General features: G+C 43.5%; 8 protein-coding genes across 8 annotated transcripts; 4 read left to right on the plus strand and 4 right to left on the minus strand.

Annotated features, from left to right (window-relative positions):
* Positions 1-287: 287 nt before the first annotated feature.
* Positions 288-1,702, plus strand: I203_105637 (uncharacterized protein; the record flags this gene model as incomplete). Its single annotated transcript, XM_019144791.1, has 5 exons — positions 288-527; positions 627-693; positions 781-995; positions 1,076-1,145; positions 1,245-1,702. The coding sequence occupies 5 exons, from the start codon at positions 288-290 to the stop codon at positions 1,700-1,702; spliced, it is 1,050 nt and encodes a 349-aa protein (XP_019006126.1).
* Positions 1,703-2,064: 362 nt separating this feature from the next.
* Positions 2,065-4,955, minus strand: I203_105638 (uncharacterized protein; the record flags this gene model as incomplete). The annotated part of the gene is made up of 3 exons (XM_019144792.1): positions 2,065-4,044; positions 4,143-4,456; positions 4,553-4,955. 3 exons carry the CDS (start codon positions 4,953-4,955, stop codon positions 2,065-2,067), a joined length of 2,697 nt encoding a protein of 898 aa, XP_019006127.1.
* A 424-nt stretch (positions 4,956-5,379) lies between these two features.
* Positions 5,380-9,575, minus strand: I203_105639 (uncharacterized protein; the record flags this gene model as incomplete). The annotated part of the gene is made up of 10 exons (XM_065517810.1): positions 5,380-5,406; positions 5,506-5,571; positions 5,673-6,366; positions 6,439-6,482; positions 6,557-7,036; positions 7,098-8,346; positions 8,396-8,414; positions 8,470-8,547; positions 8,615-8,624; positions 8,697-9,575. 10 exons carry the CDS (start codon positions 9,573-9,575, stop codon positions 5,380-5,382), a joined length of 3,546 nt encoding a protein of 1,181 aa, XP_065373114.1.
* Positions 9,576-10,197: 622 nt separating this feature from the next.
* Positions 10,198-11,319, minus strand: I203_105640 (uncharacterized protein; the record flags this gene model as incomplete). The annotated part of the gene is made up of 5 exons (XM_019144794.1): positions 10,198-10,301; positions 10,375-10,457; positions 10,630-10,894; positions 11,014-11,150; positions 11,213-11,319. 5 exons carry the CDS (start codon positions 11,317-11,319, stop codon positions 10,198-10,200), a joined length of 696 nt encoding a protein of 231 aa, XP_019006129.1.
* A 486-nt stretch (positions 11,320-11,805) lies between these two features.
* I203_105641 (uncharacterized protein) lies at positions 11,806-13,621 on the plus strand (the record flags this gene model as incomplete). Its single annotated transcript, XM_019144795.1, has 5 exons — positions 11,806-11,908; positions 12,018-12,282; positions 12,396-12,929; positions 13,004-13,296; positions 13,377-13,621. The coding sequence occupies 5 exons, from the start codon at positions 11,806-11,808 to the stop codon at positions 13,619-13,621; spliced, it is 1,440 nt and encodes a 479-aa protein (XP_019006130.1).
* An 827-nt stretch (positions 13,622-14,448) lies between these two features.
* I203_105642 (uncharacterized protein) lies at positions 14,449-14,970 on the plus strand (the record flags this gene model as incomplete). Its single annotated transcript, XM_019144796.1, has 2 exons — positions 14,449-14,851; positions 14,948-14,970. The coding sequence occupies 2 exons, from the start codon at positions 14,449-14,451 to the stop codon at positions 14,968-14,970; spliced, it is 426 nt and encodes a 141-aa protein (XP_019006131.1).
* A 545-nt stretch (positions 14,971-15,515) lies between these two features.
* On the minus strand, positions 15,516-16,845 carry I203_105643 (uncharacterized protein; the record flags this gene model as incomplete). The annotated part of the gene is made up of 4 exons (XM_019144797.1): positions 15,516-16,123; positions 16,230-16,580; positions 16,657-16,756; positions 16,825-16,845. 4 exons carry the CDS (start codon positions 16,843-16,845, stop codon positions 15,516-15,518), a joined length of 1,080 nt encoding a protein of 359 aa, XP_019006132.1.
* A 466-nt stretch (positions 16,846-17,311) lies between these two features.
* On the plus strand, positions 17,312-18,551 carry I203_105644 (uncharacterized protein; the record flags this gene model as incomplete). Its single annotated transcript, XM_019144798.1, has 2 exons — positions 17,312-18,104; positions 18,175-18,551. 2 exons carry the CDS (start codon positions 17,312-17,314, stop codon positions 18,549-18,551), a joined length of 1,170 nt encoding a protein of 389 aa, XP_019006133.1.
* Between the last annotated feature and the right edge of the window lie 149 nt (positions 18,552-18,700).

Below are 18,700 nucleotides of genomic sequence, written 5' to 3' on the forward strand. Positions count from 1 at the left end.
CGGTAGTCGAGTATGAATGTATGAATGTATGAACATGATCATATGAATTATTCGAAACATGACACGAGACACTCTTGGTCCAACGCGTCACGGTGATGAACATGGTCAGGAGTCATACTGATACTAAATTTTTGGTACAGAGTTAGTAATGTTTCATCTTACTGCATATATACGTATCATCCCTATCCTTAAACCCCCCTTGTTTGTATATCCATGAATCAGATCTAGTCCATACATATACCAGACAGACCCTATAAACACCCCAAAACGGGGAAGGAAGCTCGACCATGGTCAATGAAACAGATCCAACCACTACATCAAATTATTTTCAGGTAGCTGTAGAAGATGATCAGCAGGCGATCGAAAAACAGGGAGAATCAAGTACCAGTATCAGTGCCAGTACGAATGGTGACACTGCCGCATTAGACAAGGCGGCAAAGGCAGAAATTAGGAGACAGCGTATAGAAGCTGCCGTTCAGAGGTCAAAGAGTGAATACAAGTCTGAACATGCATACACGGAGAGAGGGGTAAGTGAACACTTGTCCATATTCTTCCAACGGATATCTAGACTTCTCGAAAATCTACGCACAAACGGATGTTGATCGAAAGGATTTATATATGTACAGTGGTTCAATGATGGAGAAAACCAGAGAAACGTCCTGTCGAAAGATAAAGTCGATAAACAGCATTTAGGTGAGCGAGTCAAACCATCTGTGACCAAATCAACATTGAAATGATGGTTCCCCTTGTCGATTACTGATAGGGTTGAATGAAATGCAGAATATATCACCACCTCATTATACTATGCCTCCCCACCAGACTATACCGAAGCTTTAAGATTAATAATGAAGAATTTCGATCCCAATCCCACTGGCAGCAAACCGAAACCGATGGGAGGACTGAATAGAGAATTGTTAGATACTGCTTTGAGGTGTAGTTTGGCCATAAGTGATGCTGAAAGTGCAGTCAAGTTGGCTGATTCGACTAAGAACATGGTCAGTCAACTCGTACTTCGAACGTATTCTTTGTTGTTTCATCTAGACAGCTGATGAAGCTGACTTGTATGATGGTATAGTGGAAAGGTCAATTCGCAGGTATATCAGCTTTAGCTTCCGATGCGTATTTATTAGCAGGTAGACCGATAGGTGAGTTATAAATCTCTTTCGCAGCTACGCACATTATCTTTCATTTTACTAGTACTCTGACTCTTCAACCTCTATTTTGTGCTTGATGCGGCACTCTAGACGCCCTCACTCCCCTCTTCGTATCAGCATCGTCATTCGGCTTACACCAACCTCTCTTAACTCGCTTGTCTTCCATACTTGAATCCCACGTTTCCGTCTCCTCATCAAGTTCTGCTGAAAAACAAACATCAACATATGAGAATATACATCGTTTGATTGGGATATTGGATAAAGTGATCATATGGAAATCTGTGCATCTACAAAAACCCCTATTTCAATACCAAACCGCTGGAAAAGAGCCGAATACGAATACGAACACGAATTCAACTATAGATATGTCATTCAGCGACCAACCTCCAAATTCTTCTGGGATACTCGAAGAATTACAGATAAATGAACATGATACACAGCATCAAGATCTGATAAGTGGGGTGAAAGGAACGGTGAATAGGTTGAATAAAGGGTTTAAGAATGATCCTTCCGAAGATGTGGTTGAGAAATCAGTTAGAGAGTTGTAATCGCAATTTGAATTGGCAAGGAGGGCAGAAAGCTTCCTGCTCTAGTATACGCACGGTATCCCTGGCAAAGGACTTGTTATACCATCTCAATCGAGATTTAACGAGGCCACATGACACACATACCAACATGAAGTTTAGCTTGGTCGAGCCTGGCTGGAGACTTCGTCAATCACATACATATCATTGCATAAATCGCACCAACATGGCATAACGTGGCATAACGTGGCATGGCATTCGCATCTTCGTAATCTAATTAAAGCTATTTATACATTACATAGAATATACAAAGATAGAAAGATCAAAATCTATATGCTAATATGCACAAAGCAAATATGCTTACAGAAATATCTGTGCATCAACTTTTACAAAGCTCCAAGAGGATCCCAAGCTTTCTTATCTTCACCCATAGCAGCTCTTATCATCTCTTCGTCCGTCGTCGTTGTCGATTTCGGTGTGGAGTTCGTGTTCTCGTTCAAAGACAACTCAGCTAAGGAAGGTGATGATTTTCTTTCTACCTTATCTGAATTAGGTTTGGGCAAAGTCGAAGTGGTAGGAGCTTTATCTGTAGACCACGGATTGGAATTGGTATTGCTATTCAACCTATTGACAGTCGGTCGAACATCATTCGAATGTGGTATTGTTGTCGTAGTGTTGAAATTAGAGTTGATCATGCTTGGTAAAGCAGAAGTAGAAGTAGTAGGACCAGTTGACCAAGGATTACTCTCGGAAGGTATTCTAAAATTCGTTCTCGGAGTATACGTATACGGTTTATATTCTTTCCTGTCTTCTAACCCATTCCCATTCCCATTCCCATTCCCACTTGCACTGGCCATTGGACCATTTCCCATCTCCCCTGATCTACCAATACCACTATCCCAAGGATCCGATCCATCTATCTCTCCAGCCTCAGCTTTCAATTGATTATAAGCATCCTGAGATATATTCTTTATCTGTCTACCGGCATTTTGCACTGCGTTGAACGCTCCAGAAGAGAATTGTTGCCAATTCCATCCACCACCAGAAGATGGCGAAGTCGACATGTCCCTCCGAATGGGTGTTTGACCAGTATTGTCGTGTGAAGGCGAGATTGATCGGATCGGATTACTAGGTAAATTTACTGGATCTTGCGAATTCGGACCTATAGGTCCTACCACATCTACCCCTTGAGCTTGCTGGTTAAGTACGATTGGCGATCCATTCATCTCTTCATCTCCTCTTCTAAATAATCTGAACCAGAATTTGACATCTTTCGGATCATACAACAATACACCTTGATCACCATCATTCTTCTTATCCAAACCACCATCAAACTCCTTATTCACATATCTCTCTTTATGCTGATCCGTATAATCCCATATCGACCTGGTTAAAGAGGTATATTGGTTTTTCTGTTTTTCATTATTAAACAAGAACGTTCCAAATTGGCATGAATACAAATGATGGTAGATATCCAACAGGTATTTCTCATTGAATTCGAATCTTTCGGGAAACTGCCTTTGAATTTGTCTGACGCAGTCTAAAAATTGATGGAAAACAGGTGAAATCTCTTTCAAGTGTGAATGCGATTGAGTTGAATTGGTGAATTGCTTTTGTACAGATGCGAAAAATGCTTGTGCGGCTTTTGCTGCTGCTGCTCCATTCGGGGTATCTTCTTCCTCATCGTCTGATGAAATCTCATTCTCAGATAAGATGAAGTACTTTTCGGATGATAGGTGATTCGATCGATCTAAGAATTTATGTCCAAATGATAAGAAATCTTTTTCGACCAATACGCTGAATCCCTCGAAGGTCCTATAATATGGATCCAGGCATATCTGAGATATAGCACTGAGTTGAGCGGTTCTATCCCATCCATCCGAACAATGAATCAAAACGTGAGAAGCGTTTAAATGTATATTTTTGATTATCATTAATGATCCATCTAATATCGTCGAAAGATGTTTCAACCAATTGGATTTTCTCAACAGGGTTCTATCCAATACTCCAGAACCAGAAATGGCTGCAGCAGCAGACTTAGATTCGGCTTCTCGGATTGCTTCAATGATGATCTTGAGACTGTTCCGCATGACGTGTATGTTGTCTATACCGAGATAAGCTTTTTTACCAAGTTTGTAATTCTCCATATTCTCCGTTCCGGCTCCCATAGCTACGTTAGCCATCGCATTGGTGGTTGGTCGAGCATCAATGATGAGATTGGTGGTGGTCGCTCCGTACACCGGGGCAGAGTAGGCCGCTTCGGGATATAAGTGTGAAGAGAAAATACATTCTACTAGACGTTCATCTTGGGCTGAACGGGAGTTCTTCAGTCCGACCATAGGTTGCGAAGAACGTGTGATGGAAGCCTATGAGAAATGAAGTATCAGCAAGTTTCGGTCATGCATACTGGCACTCTCCGATGGTCACAAAAGGTGAAGCATTTATCTCATCATCGAAAACTCACGTTATTACCCCAATGCAGATACGTCAGAACCGGTATTCTCGCCTTACTCCTATATTTACTTGCGTAACTCAACGTCGAATCTGATATTCTGGTAGGTACGACGAATTTATTTGGGTAGGTGGGTGAGAACGAATAATCCTTGTTTATATCGGTGAACCTCCATGATTTCGTTTTGCTTCCTAGACCTTGACGGGCGAATTCCGTTCGGGGGTTATACGTTGACCAGCCTGTTGAGGTTGAAGCTACAGACGTGGACGCAGTCGATGAAGAAGGAGGAGGCGTATAGAAGAATGCGTGTAATTGTTCAACCGATGCTACCATCATATATACAATACAGTTAGTCCCATCATCATCATTATCGTCATCATCAAACATCCTAGTCATATCTGCAATTTAGGATTTATACTCACTCTTCACTGCTGAATCTTTTATACTCTGCCAAACATCCTCTGCACCCCCACTTTTACCCATCGATCTATCCTTCTCGAAGAGAAAAACATAATTCTGGAAATGCTTCGTCTCGATCTTGAGTGGATAAGCACCTTGAATGGATTGTGGTAATTTCGTGAGCAGAGTGATTATCGGGTAAGGTATCCAAATCTCTTGGGTCTTATTCTTATCTTCCTTGAGATCAGTCTCATTTTTCCGCTGCCTCGATACTTCCGTTGAATCCTCGCAGAATATCAGATGATGAGGTGTTAAATGGATCGTCCCTGTCTTTTTAACTCTACTAGGTCCCCCCTCACTCGTCGTAGGCGGTATGTAATGTTCCAATACCACATTGTCCACTTTGGTTATTCTGATTGTGTCCATACTGTGTTTAGTCGAAGTGAAGTAAGAGTTGGCCTGATCAATAATGGATATACAATGTCAATCAATAGTGTAGTCAATGATCCCAATTGATAAGTCAAGTACGTGAACCCCAAGTAAGGTTGATTGACGTCGTTCGGCACATACGGCGATCGCCGCTTCAAGCTGGTAACGACAAGTATAGGTGAATGTATATTGATGTGAAGGATGCATGCATCTATCTGTGTATCTGTATTTGAATGAATCGACTACAAAAGTATATATAGTGTGTACATGTACAACAAGAACGAGCCGTCTATCACGTTAAACAACGATGCGAAGAAAACGAATGAGTTAATCCTATTCCTATCTCCAGAGCTGACATCGTATTAGCTCCTTCAATCCTTGCCTCCTGCACTCCAAATCGTCTATACTTTTATGATCAACATTATATAGCAGGGAAAAGTCGATCATACTGTTTTGACAGCGAACAAATAAATAAATCAGTTGTAGACTCTTCACTCTTCTTGACTTGAGCACTTTTTCAGCTTCAACTTGAAAACGAATTATTCACCTTGATCCATTGATCCAGTATCGACGCTTCTCCGGCTACCTGTCTAGCTTCTACCCATACCCAGAGCTACGATACGTTGGGATACATAACTTCGGTCAGTTCTTTTTCCTCCAGCAGAAACCAGTGGTGGATTGTACGGAGTGTATAAGAGCCAGTTCATAACTCACCTTGATCATAGCTAACAAATTCCCTTTAGGTGTATTATTGATAACCTCCTTTGTACCCATCTGTCTACCCAATTGTCTCAAGATCGGTAAAGCAGATTTGAACAAGTCCATATTCGGATCCAACTGTCTACCTATCCCTTCCAAAAGTAGAATCGACAAGACGGTATTGACAAAATCACCTTCAAGTTTCACATGATGTTGTCTGACCGCGTTGAGCACATCAGTGAGAATATCGGATATTTTGATTTTTGCTAAACTGAACGTCTTCGATTTGACTGATAAGACCACATGTTGGATTTTGAGAGCAAAAGTCTCTTCGTCAATTACATGTTCCGGCGTACGACATCTCTCGACCATCAGTTTACCAGCTTTGTACCCATCAAATTCAGCTACACTTTGAAACAAGTCTAAGAAATTTCTTCTATTCTTGTCGTCCAGAGAAGTGACCAGACCAGCATCGATGAAAATCAGTTGAGGCTCATAGCCCTCTTTGTACAATTCGGAGAGTCGATCATGCCACGCATCGTGATCGTGCGCTATGGATGCCAATGACTCGACGAGCTGTTCGTTAGATAGACTGGACGAGGGTGGTGAGTCTGAAGGTGGTGTTTGAGGATGTCGACTGAATTTATTGAGCAATGGTCCGAGATAATCTGTAGTGGTGGGCTTATAGAACCGTACCATGATGTTACCGCTATAAAAGCACGTTTGGTAATAATCTATCAGCTCAATTGTTTCACGTTCAACGCTCGTTCAGCTGACTCACGGATGTAGATCACCATGAGTCCAATTATCCAATAACAACATTTCCTACAAGCCCAACCAAGAAAAGATCAACACCCTTATTTGTCAACGACAGCCTCATCACAGAAGTGGTCACATACCAAGAAAGCATCTAATCCGATTCCAGCAATCATATCATCATAGTCTCCACCGCCATTGGTCAAGAACCACTTTAACGGTAAAGCATTTTCAAATTCCTCTATTAATACATCTTTCGATTCGTTTTGACCCAATTTGATGGGACTTGGGAAAGTCACCCTTCTACCCCTCTTTTGAAAATTCACCTCGAATCTTTCTAAATTGGACGCTTCCACTCTTAAATCCAACTGCGAGTTCATCATGTCGCCGAAGACAGCGACTTCCTCAGGGAGCGATAGCCATTCCATACCTGGGAAAGCGTTGAAGATGTTCGCGAACACTGACATAATGGCTATATCCCTTCGAATCGTTTTACGTGCTCGAGGATGTAAGACTTTGATGGCGACGGAACGTGTATGAGACTCGTCTACTGCTACTCGATCGTGTTTCGCACTAGCTGCTCCGTCGATGAATACGGATGGTTTCAACTTGGCTTTATACACCTGCAAAAAGGTGACCAAAACTTGTCAGCTGGGTCGTCGTGTGAGAGTCAGATCCACTGACCTGGGCAATAGCTCCACAGCCTATAGGCTCTTCATTAAATTTCTCAAAGATTTCGTCAAACTTCATCCCGAAGGCTCTCTCCAGTACTCGTTTGGTATGAGAGAGCGAATGTGGTTTACCGTTCGAATGCAACTTCGACATCTTATCGCATAATTCAGCTGGGAAGAGGTCCGCTCGAGATGCAGCCCATTGTCCAAGTTTGATGAAAGACGGGCCGGCCCGTTCCATCTGTTTGACCAAGAAAGAATACCACCAGATCGCACCCCAATTCTCCTCTTCATCGCCCGAAACCGGTTTACCTGACCTGCGTCGTCGTCGTTCGGGCTTGCCAACCAATAACATCGGTGTGGTCAAAATGACGGGTCCAAATAAGAATGCCAAGTGGAAGAACCTGATTACCGTGGCGAATGGTTCAACGATGTATAACTGTATCACACGCAAGACCGTAAAAGGAGGTTCGGATGGTGAAATTGCCACAATGTCCTCTTGGATCGAAACTTCCTCATCGGAATGCACAGGGATATAATTCATCTCTACGGCTGACTCGTTCTTGACCAGTCGTCGGTAGAGATAAATGACTGCACCTAACCCTACACCAGCCATGACAGCCAATCTAAGGGGTTTGGATCCGGAATTACCATCGCTGTTATTTGAAGAAGGTCCATTTGAGCCAGCACCATTTCCTGAAGATTGTCTAGTAGAATCCACCACGCCCTTCACACTGCTTTTACCAATGACAGCCGAGACAGGAGCAGCAATAGTACCGAACGATCTTCTCGTAGCTGTTTTCAGCGCATTCCATCCCTCGTTATCGAATATGAAAGGCGGGAGGCTAGAGCTCGGTTTCATGGGTAATTTCGCAGCGTCTCCCGCTCTTTTCTTGATTTCATTCCAGACCTCGTTCTTCAATACATCTCCTCTAAGCCTGTTTAGCTCTCCTTCAAGAGTCAAGAGATTCCGTCGAGCGGGTGAAGGAGCCTGGGCATTCATCCTTCGTACCAAATCATTGATCTGCTTGATGTTCTCCTGATGAAATTTGAATTCGCGTGCTTCCCAAGCTTCGTCTTGAGAGGGAATAGAATGTAGTGGCGGTAAGGGTGATAGGGCATTAGTTGAAATGACATTACGAACGAGATGAGTTGTATAGGTCGTTAACAATGTGCTACGGAAAGCAGTCAATGTGGAGTCCAATGAATGCTGGAGTTCGATCCATGGTGGGAGGGCGCCTTGACGCTTGACTATCCGATTCCTGCAGTACTGTCAGCTAAAGACTTCAGGTCATGTAGCAAATAACTCACATAAGGAGTTCACCGGTTTCTAAATCTCGATGAGTCAGCTCAGCTCCATGTAGGAAGAAGATCGGAAAGCTCACCGAGATGAGGATTACTAGCTTCAGGATCTTTGGGTATAGGTTTACCTTTCCCGTTCGTGATCTTGAAGAAACCGGCCTCTGACAAATTGAGCGGTTCATCAGTGACACGAGAAACGTGGACACACGCCGAAAAGTCTATTCTCACCTTTAGCGCGCTAGGAATGTATGGGATCAGCATCCGAAATAGACGATAAGACAGTAGACAGATGCTAGTGACCCTTACTCACCTGTATACGATCTTCTACCAGACCTCCCCAAGCTCTCATCCCACTTGCCGAACCCTTCTGGGCACCCAGTACACTACTCCCTTTTATCTGCCTGTTGCCTCTAAACGTCTCATCTTCCTCATCTTCTCCGATATCTATAAGCACCTGTTCTCCAGATCCTATACCGAGCTTATAGTCTAGTGCATTCTCTCTGGCATTATCCAATCTTCTAATGGTCTTTCCGGATCTTCGAGCTTCCTTGACTCTCGAACGGGTCTTACCATCTGCTCCGGGTGGTAGGGTAAGTTCAAGCAAGTTGGTAAGAGAATCGCCATCCTTGTTCGATTTGATAAATGTACCATACTTGATCTGCGGTGCTGATTTCAACGTCGTCTCTCCAGTGTAAGTCGAATGCCATGGTCGATGTAAATGAGGTGGAATAGTGGTTCGATGAGGATTAGGTTTATCTTCTTGCACTTCTTCCACCTTAGGTGAAGAAAATAGTGGTTGACCCAAAGCTGGATTTAGATCTAATGATTTGATGTATTTCTTTATCTTGTCTTCTGACGAGTTATGCTTGATACCTCCAGGTTCCCTTAATGGTTTGTTCGCATCTAAGAGCATTCGCAAGACTGCATCATGAGTCGATTCGTCTCCTGTCCAAATTTCACCTTGGCTGTGTATGAGATGATCCCTTGAAGTGCTGTTCGTACTGGAGATAGATTCTTCTTCGATCGAGTCGGCAAACAGCTTGGCTGAGCCCGTAAGTCTATCTTGACTCTCACTGGCCGATGTATCGATACGATCGGACGAGGTCGAAGGAGAAGAATGCTGAGATCGAATATTGAGAAAGGCCCGCCGACTGGCTGTTATTGCTGCACGTCGATGTACCGGCAGCATCTTTGTAACCCCCGATCCTCCTTATAGCTAAGCACGATATTATAGAAAACTATATGATTATGGTATGCAAGTATACACAGAGTTGGCAAAGGAGAAAAGAAGAAAGCAATTCAAGAGAATGACATGGACATGCTCCACTTTTGGGTACCATGTCATTCAAGTCACAGTAAGACTTATCATCGGCACGCGCTCTCATGACGTCGGCCATCATCTATCTACGTTGTGGCAAAACCACCTGCATAGGAGAACTACGAGTATTGTTGCCTTGACTTCATTGGGTATGTCCGATGCATGCTTAGTACGAGGAATGGTCCATTTCTGGAGCAAGTTGCTGACGAGGCTATGAGCCACTCTTGCATGTTTGCATGAGGACTGATATACCCCCCTGAGAAGAGGAGAAAGGATGGCAAATCATCGTTTGGCACGGCACACGGTCATCAAACATTGGACCTCCCCAATTTGGTCAAAAATGCCCAGCATGAAATCCCATTGCTATGATTCACTGTTAGTTCTGTATTGTCCATTGAAGCTAAAGCACCTATACATAAATACATATATACAACTAAAGACTAATCATACTGCAGAGCAATCCCAGCTATCACGATAACCATATCAGATCCAACTATATACCTTCACTCGCTAAACTCCATATCAAGTTAGCGGTATTTGTTTTCGATCGAGAATTGTCTATAGGTACTGTATGGACATCATCTTTGAGATCGTTCCCTACAAGGTCGACAATCTCGTCAGTTGAGACCTACAAGGTGCTGTACTACAGACAGAGTGATGAGAGACATACTGATCAGTATCTTGATTGTGGTTTTATTGTCTTTCGAAGGTATCAAGCTGAATCCACTCTCGGATAGTATCTTGAGTCGTATTCTGTGGGCGTCGCATGATTAGCACAAGTCATATCAAGTGTTTCCAATTTCCAGCCAGTCCCAATCAGATAATTAATTATTCCAAGACTTCCAATAATGCGACAGGTTGATGATCACCCCAGATCGTAGCATATACCGTTCAACGCATCGGCGAGGTCTGTGAGATCACTCACACCTTTCCATCCATCCAATTACTCTGACCTTCATCCTCATCATCTTCACCTATATTTATTTTCTCCACCTCCTGTTTCTCCAATCTCAATCTACCCAATTCCACTTCTTTCTTCGATACCGCCGACTGTTCTTCGTTCAGCTGTTTACCCACAGAGTATTGTTTGTGCTCCAATTGTCGTACTTGTTCTTCGTGTTCCAACGCTGTAGGGTGAGATGATGGTCTCTGAGCCGCTGCGGATGCTTGGGCCAGTTGACGGGTTAGTTCTGTTCGAACAATTCAAAATCAACATAAACATACTCAGCAGTTGCCATAGCCGTATAGCATACATCATACTTGAAAGGAATTAAAGGTTGATCTGACGTGATGGACGTTATACACTCACGCCTTAGCTCCTCCCTGGTCTTATCTACCACTGCATTCCTCTCCGCATCCTTGGCTATTACAGCGGCCTCTGCAGCTGCTAGACTTCCTAGTTCCTCATCTGGTGATAGGGTTGGTCCAACATCACGGATGATCTTTCTATATACGTATTGATACACATTAGCGCATAATGATCGTATACAACGATGCAATCAGCTCACGCCAGAGATTTCCAGGGTTCATCTGAGAATTCCTGCTCGCTCCGTGTAGATCTGTCTGGAGAGGTTGACGGTTGACGCTGCTGGTGTATTGGCGGAGAGACTGGCATTGCTGGTTTGGAATGGACACGTATTTTGCAGCTATAGTCAAGTTATCTCTAGTTAGCCTGGGATCGATGCTGTTGAGACTTGATAGTGTGGAGGATGTTGGATTTGTTGACATTATTTGACGATTTGTGATTTTCAACTTGAACGCGTCAAAGCTCGAATGCCTATCTGCTGGGCCCCATGCCATATGGGGGACGCAAGCCTGCTTCTCCCAGCTGTGTCAAGTGCGCCTAAGACATTTAGGGTGACGTTGACGACATGACATCCATGCACGGATCTGGTCTATTGGTGGGTGTAAGATATAAGATAGGCTATGATGCAGCTCAGGTCAGAGCCAAGAGAATACATCTACATCCCAAAAAATTCATACTAGACCCCACTCTTACTCCTCATAACCCCCCTCTCAGCTCGCCACCTTGTTACAGTCGTACTCACACTTGACCTACTGGCAGATCCCCAATACCTTGACTCCCACATAACTAAGCACAATGGCAAGCACAGCACCTTTACCGAAACGGCATACGAGAAATCGTCTGGGAGAGAGAAGAGCAGCCAGGGATCCAAGTAGCTCGAGAGATGCGAGTGAGGAAGGTATGTACGCAGCCTACAAGCTAGATATGTGTTTGGCCAAATACTGACGTCGCTCTAAACTGCTGCTTCTCCTATATTCACATATGAAATTCATCTCATGATAACGCAGATAACGATAATATCGAAAACGAATTTTCCGACGTTGGATCAACCATATCCACCCACGCTGAGACAGTCTCGAGTGCATCCACAGCAGATTCACCAAGGATGCAATCCACCAGTGCCGCTTCTCCTTTACATGTCGCTGCATCAGGTATAACCGCCGCAGCTGGACCTAACGCAACTCAGCCATTGACCAAGAGGGCATTACATCAGAAAAGGGTAGAAGAGTTGAGCGAACAAGGTAGCATGAGTGAAGGACTGGATTCACCAACGTGAGTTTCTGAACATCTCGAAAATTTCATAATTTCTCGATATGGGTTCCTTTGATGGGAGAATGTAATGCACGTTTATAAGTGTCAAAGCGCTAATGTCAAAGTGATGATAGGTACGATGGAGATATTGAAAGTTCATCCACTATAGGTGGTACACCCGTTCATCCATCTAACCTACACCATCATATGAGAGGGGCTCAGCCCATCTCGCCGACTAAGGGTAGTCTTGGGTTACAAAGTGATCAACCAGCTGGATCTTCACCATACGGTACTAACCGATTACCTACTCCTAAAGCTTCCATGGCAAATTTGGCTCTGTCGGACTCACCACCATCTATCACTCCTCAACTACCATACGAGAGACCGACGGACGTACCTGTCGCTCCCTCAAAGGCATTGGCTGAACCCAGGAGGTCACAGACATTACCATTATCCGCGAAACCCTCCATGTCGTCACTCGGACCACCAAAGATGTATACTAGGCCCATCGAACTATCTGAAGTCAATATCAAGGGTTTCGTAGAAAGGGCAATACATGGTAAAGGAGCTGAAGATGGGGTTGAGAGGTGGTGGAAGACCAACCCACCTCCTGAAGGCAAGGTTGTTAGGGTGTATGCGGACGGTGTATACGATCTATTCCATTTTGGGTGAGCCGCCTCCATCTACATGTACTCAATACACAAGACACGAGCTTATGATGGTCATAATTCGATCCATGTAGTCACGCATTACAGCTACGTCAAGCGAAATTATCATTCCCCAAAGTCCATCTGTTAGTGGGAGTATGTTCAGACGATCTATGTGCTTCACACAAATCACGTCCTGCGATGACCCATGCGGAGAGGTGCGAAGCTGTGAGGCATTGTAGATGGGTGGACGAAATTTTACCGGACGCTCCGTGGGTGGTCGACCAAGAATGGCTGGATAAGTACGATATCGATTATATCGCACATGATGAGGAAGTTTATCCGAGTAAAGATCATGAGGATGTATATGCGTTTGCTAAGAACAACGGTAAGTCATATTTATACTCTGAGATGTATAGCTATGTGTACAAAACCTTTGATAGAAAGGCTGATGGACTATGGCAACAGGCCGATTCGTACCTACCCGCCGAACTCCAGCTATATCCACCTCAGACTTACTAGAACGTATAGTGCGAGGATACCGAGATGGATTTTTCGATTCGAAATTGGAGAAGAACGGACATCCCGAATTGTTGGCGGCTGACGTAGATTGGGATTCGAGTGCGTCAGTGGAAAAGAGGGAAAGGAGGAGAGAACAGGCTGCACATGCTCATAAACATCATCAACATCAACATCAGCACAACAAGAAGTGAAAGAGATCTTGTAAACGTGTTGAATTTTGATTATAATGCAGGCGGATGGGCTCCTCATATAAACACGGTCAAGAATTGAAGGGAAATTACCTGGGTTTTTTCGGATGTCGAAATACAGATGCTCTTGTACAATTTATGGATATATACGATGACTCGCTTATTCTGACGATTTGAAGTAGGAGAACGCAGGATTCGCCAGAAGCTGCGGACTCGCCACTTCTATCTCGAGTTGAATGAAACATCTTGATCTGCCTTCCCACCTACATGGAATCGGGAGTGCTTCGAAGACAGACAGACAGTTTAAGAAAATCATCAGAAGATTGAATTTTTTTCTCCTCTCATGAGTTCTTTCAAAATCATGAATGCCTTCTTTCGTAAGTTCGGATTATAGAGGAACTTACAATTCTGTAAGTTATAGAAGAGAAGAAGCAGTGTATAGAGAGAATGCGGTGCTGTCTATATTGATGTGACCTACGGTAATGCACCGTCCTGTATTCGTCCTTTCTCCCTCGGAATCAAGCAGGTCAAATGAGTTTATGACCTTTATCTGTGCTTCTTTTTTCTCATCTTCAAGTAATTTGTCAATTCAGGATTTATGGGTTCTGTTTAATCTAGTGGAGCTTGGAGTAAAAGGCTGTGTATGATGCATTCCTGGAAAACAGAGGATGGTAAAGCTTCGTACGTTCTTGCTATTGGTCGACCGACTGCAGAGCAGTGACAACATCCACAATTATACGGTATATAAAGGGTTTATCTCCCAACTGATTTGCCTTACTGACTTTACATCAACATCATATACTAGTACAGTACAACAACAATTGACAACCATGACTAGACAAACCAATTTTGGTTCAGAAAAGCCACACGACTTTGATCCTCTTCAAGCTAGTGCCACCGCCAGGTCCAACAGCAATGCTGCTACCACTGGTTCTGAATCAGAAGGGCAATCCGCCTTCAGAGCGGCAGGTACTTCTTTCTCTGGTGGGACACCTTCCACTCTCACTCAGGCATCAAGCGGGAACGATTCGCTCCAAAGGTCCTCCGTGGCTCCACTCAGTCAGAGTCAGGAAGCCAATACCACTACAGCTGCCGCTAGCGCTGCCGCTCGATCATCTAGATTAGCTGCGGGTGAACATGACCCACGGATCAGCATGATAGAAGCTGATCATGCGAGAGTCGAGAGGGCAACTTCGGGTGCTAACGGGGATCCTGAAGGAGAATGGCTCACGCGTAAGTCGTTCAGTCCAGTATACAGTATTTCACAGGGCGATGGAGTCTCATTGAGAAAAAGCTGAATTGTATAACCGCAACCGTTTCAATATGTAGTCGCCAATCGCTACAAGCAGTGAGAAGCTTAATAGAAAGTACTGTATCTGGAGAGTTTAACGATCCATCTTCTGGAGTCACATCGCGTACAGTACGATATCTACATGAGCTTGATCCAGGAAGATGATAGTGCTATCGAATCATGCAGTAATTGCTTGTTCAGGAGTTACTGTAATCTAACATTTCCCTCCCTCAATCTCATGCACTGCGAAGGATGATCGATCTATTCACCATGGAGCACACCTACTGCAATGAGCTGTTGTAAGATATCCTTCGTTTGTCCTTGGAGCCACATCCCTCATCAACCACTGCAGTACTGTAACTGTTAGCCATATTTCGGTGCTTTCCTACGGTATTTGCATGTGTGATTGGCTTGAATGAGCACCGACTGAGAACTGAGTTGTGCGTGCAGGGTATGTTTGATATCCTGTAGAAGTAACAACCAATAAACATACATGCTGAATTATTTATCAACTTTCAACTATTAAACTCATATCTATCATTTTTGGTTCTTGACATGGAAACGATTTATCCCATGTTTCTACTTTCCAAGTCAAGAGATTTTATTTTAGAAAACGGGTATATAATCATTGACTCTATCCTTGGCATCTTGGGCGATACATTCCGCTATCCAAGTCAAATTCCTTACTTCTTGTTCCTTCAATTTGATGAAACTGTAGAATACTGCGAATTGGAATTGTTGTAAGAAAGATTGTTTGTTTAACTCAACATCGTATTTGAAAAATTCATCTTCTAAACTCGATCCACCTTCATCACCTCCTTCACCCGCCGCACCGGTATTACCAGTGGTATTCGATTTATCGAAGAACGATTTATATTCGGAAATATGATCTATAGCAGCTATGACCGAATCGATATCGTCTGCTCTGGCCAAAGCATTGTTTCCCTCAGGGTATAATCGACCGATCGTAGGGAATAATCTAGCTCGTTGCTCTTTGGTGAGTTCGGTACCGAACGAGTTGATAGTGATGTTCAAAGTTCGTCGATCCGCTTCGAAAGATAAGATTTTGGTCATGATTTCCGAAGTGGGTGAAGGAAGAGTCTGACAGAATTTATGGAAATCTTCCAGATAGGCTTTGTATAACGAGTTTCGGATGATCTCGATATTCAAATCGTCAAGATCCTGAGCGGAAAGACAATCTCTAAAATAGGGAGCTACGAAGTGAAGGACAAACAGATTAGTTTTAACGTTCTCGATCAGCTAGTCGAGCGCGATATCCTTCATCTATGGTAAGGAAGCCCAGAATACTTTTACACTCACCCAATGGCGTTTCGACCAATACACTGTGATACAATTCCTCCACATTCGTAGCTACACACAACGCAGGCATCGTATCGAATACACCTAACGGATGACATCTCTCCAACAGTTCGTGCGTATCTCTTTCATGTAAGGTACCGAGAGTTAACAAAATGACATTATCGATCATATAAGCGTATGTTATGTAATCCATGAATGTCGATAGAGGTTCGACAGCGTTGGTACGTAGGTAATTGAATTCAGCTACGAACTTGTCGGTAGCTTTGTCGGCGATGGTCGAAGTGGATAAGGGGAGGGGTTCGTTGGCTAGGAAATTGCCATAGTCCGTTGAAGAAAGTTGAAGTCGGAAGTCTATATGTGAGAACCGCTTAAGTCAGCAAGAACACCCTTGATATGTTGCAAGCAGTATATTCTGATCGTCACTCACCCTCGAGGTTCTCGCATTGGGTCAGATTATGATAGTTGGCCTGAGTCAGGAGCGCTCCTTTGTATCCCCTAACTACACCTTCGAGGAAACCGGTGGCGATCTGATATTGATTAGAATACTGATGAGCAGGCACTTGCAGAATTGGTGTGACAAGGAATATGTACTTACATTAAAGCCGAGGGCCTCCATGATTTCTAGCTTTTCTTTGTGTTACCAGCTTTAGATGGTCGATTGAGATAAGTTGAACCGGTTGAAGGGAGTGTCTGTTTGGTGAGTTCTACTTTTCGTTACCCTGCCCAGATATTGCAGAGATGATTTGATGGTTGTGGACGTATAATGAGATATCACGTCTGCTGAAGTCGGAGCTGTGGTATTATGATGTGATGATCAGAGGCCAATCGATTGATAGATGAGCGATGAGAATGAGCACATTCATTGAATGGATGGAAGCCAGTGCACGTTGAACTGTAGCTGACGCCGAGGACCGGTACTCGGGCTTAGGTGGGTTACTCGTTTAAATGCCACTCATCGCACACCCGTCACAGTGAAAGAAGGGGGGATGTCTGTTCTGAAATTTCTGATTTCTTGTATCCTTATATTCAATTGATCTAGCTTATCACCTCGTCCAACGGGTGTCGGTAAGTGCCAAGCCAACATGTTCATATCCTCCAGAGCATCTTCTTCTCGACTACGTCCCACGATCTGTACGATATGTCGATCCTTCACCTCTACTTCGGCAGTATCAGTTAAAAGACCACAAAAACCATACGAAGCACCCGTAGCCAAAATCGATGCTTATGGGAATAGGATACCTATCGATTTTCATTCTCTTGGTGATAAAGCTGAAATCAAGAGGAAGGAATTCCTGGAGAGCCTGAGTGAGAGGAGAAGTAGGAGTTATATTGAAAAATATGGTAATTCTGAAAAATTCGGATTAAGAAGATCGTCCAATCGAAATTATCAACGTGATGAAGATTTGGGCGATAGAGCTAGGAATTCGAACAGTGATGGAGGATTGTATGATGAGTTGGAAGCAGAAGATTGGAGGGCCAAAATTGGAATCAAATCAAGTTATTATACTACGAAATCCTTGAAACCTGGTAGAAGGAAATTTGATAGAGCTATGGAAAGTTATATGGAAGAAGCGAAAAGATTGAATCCGAATGCTGATCAAATCAAATTAGAAAATGAATATAAGAAAGACCAAAAGAAGGGAAGAAAACAGAAAATACCGGGTCTACCACCGCCTGGAATGCAGAATAATAGGAGAGATTCAAGATTAACAGCGCCACACAGAATCGGATCAGATCGAAAGAAATTCAACAATGAGAATGACAGAGATGATAAAGGGTCGAAACTGTTTCTTAAATCGCCCAAGAAGACTTTTGGGCTGAATCTAATTACATTTTCAAACTCGAGAGGAGGAGGATACCAAGGAGGGAACGATCGTAAGTTACACTCCGTTCCGCAGTAGCCAGTGTATGATTATTGGAAGGCTGATTATCGCTGTCAAGGCAGATAATCCTTCTTCGTCTTTATCAGAACCCAAACAACCCAAATCTTCTTCAAAATACTGGCGTCCCACCAAGAAATTGACATACTCTGCAATGGCAGGGTTACGAACACTGTACTCGATGAATCCCGAAAAATTCAATAGGCAGTTCTTGTCTGAAAAGTTCGGCATTTCAAGAGAAGCTGTCACTAGAATATTGAAATCTAAATATCGTTCGAATTCAACAGATGACGAGGGATCCGGGTTAGGGTCAGGATCAGGATTGGTGATACCTGGTGGGAATGATACGCTGAAAGGAACGAAGTGGGATAGAAATCCCGGTAGTTCAGAGGAGATTAGTCCTGTACCTGCCATATTGAGAGCTTTTGGTCGGGACAAGTAATCACATGTAAAGCCATTGTTGTACAATATACATCTATATATTGCATATTACATATTACATGTCTCCGCGGAATGTCACACACTATTCCATCTAATCCGATATGACATTTGTACATATCTGAAGACATATCGAGCTCATCATCTGAATGC

The sequence above is a fragment of the Kwoniella mangroviensis genome (genome assembly GCF_000507465.2).
Source record: "Kwoniella mangroviensis CBS 8507 chromosome 1 map unlocalized Ctg02, whole genome shotgun sequence".
Classification (NCBI taxonomy): domain Eukaryota; kingdom Fungi; phylum Basidiomycota; class Tremellomycetes; order Tremellales; family Cryptococcaceae; genus Kwoniella; species Kwoniella mangrovensis.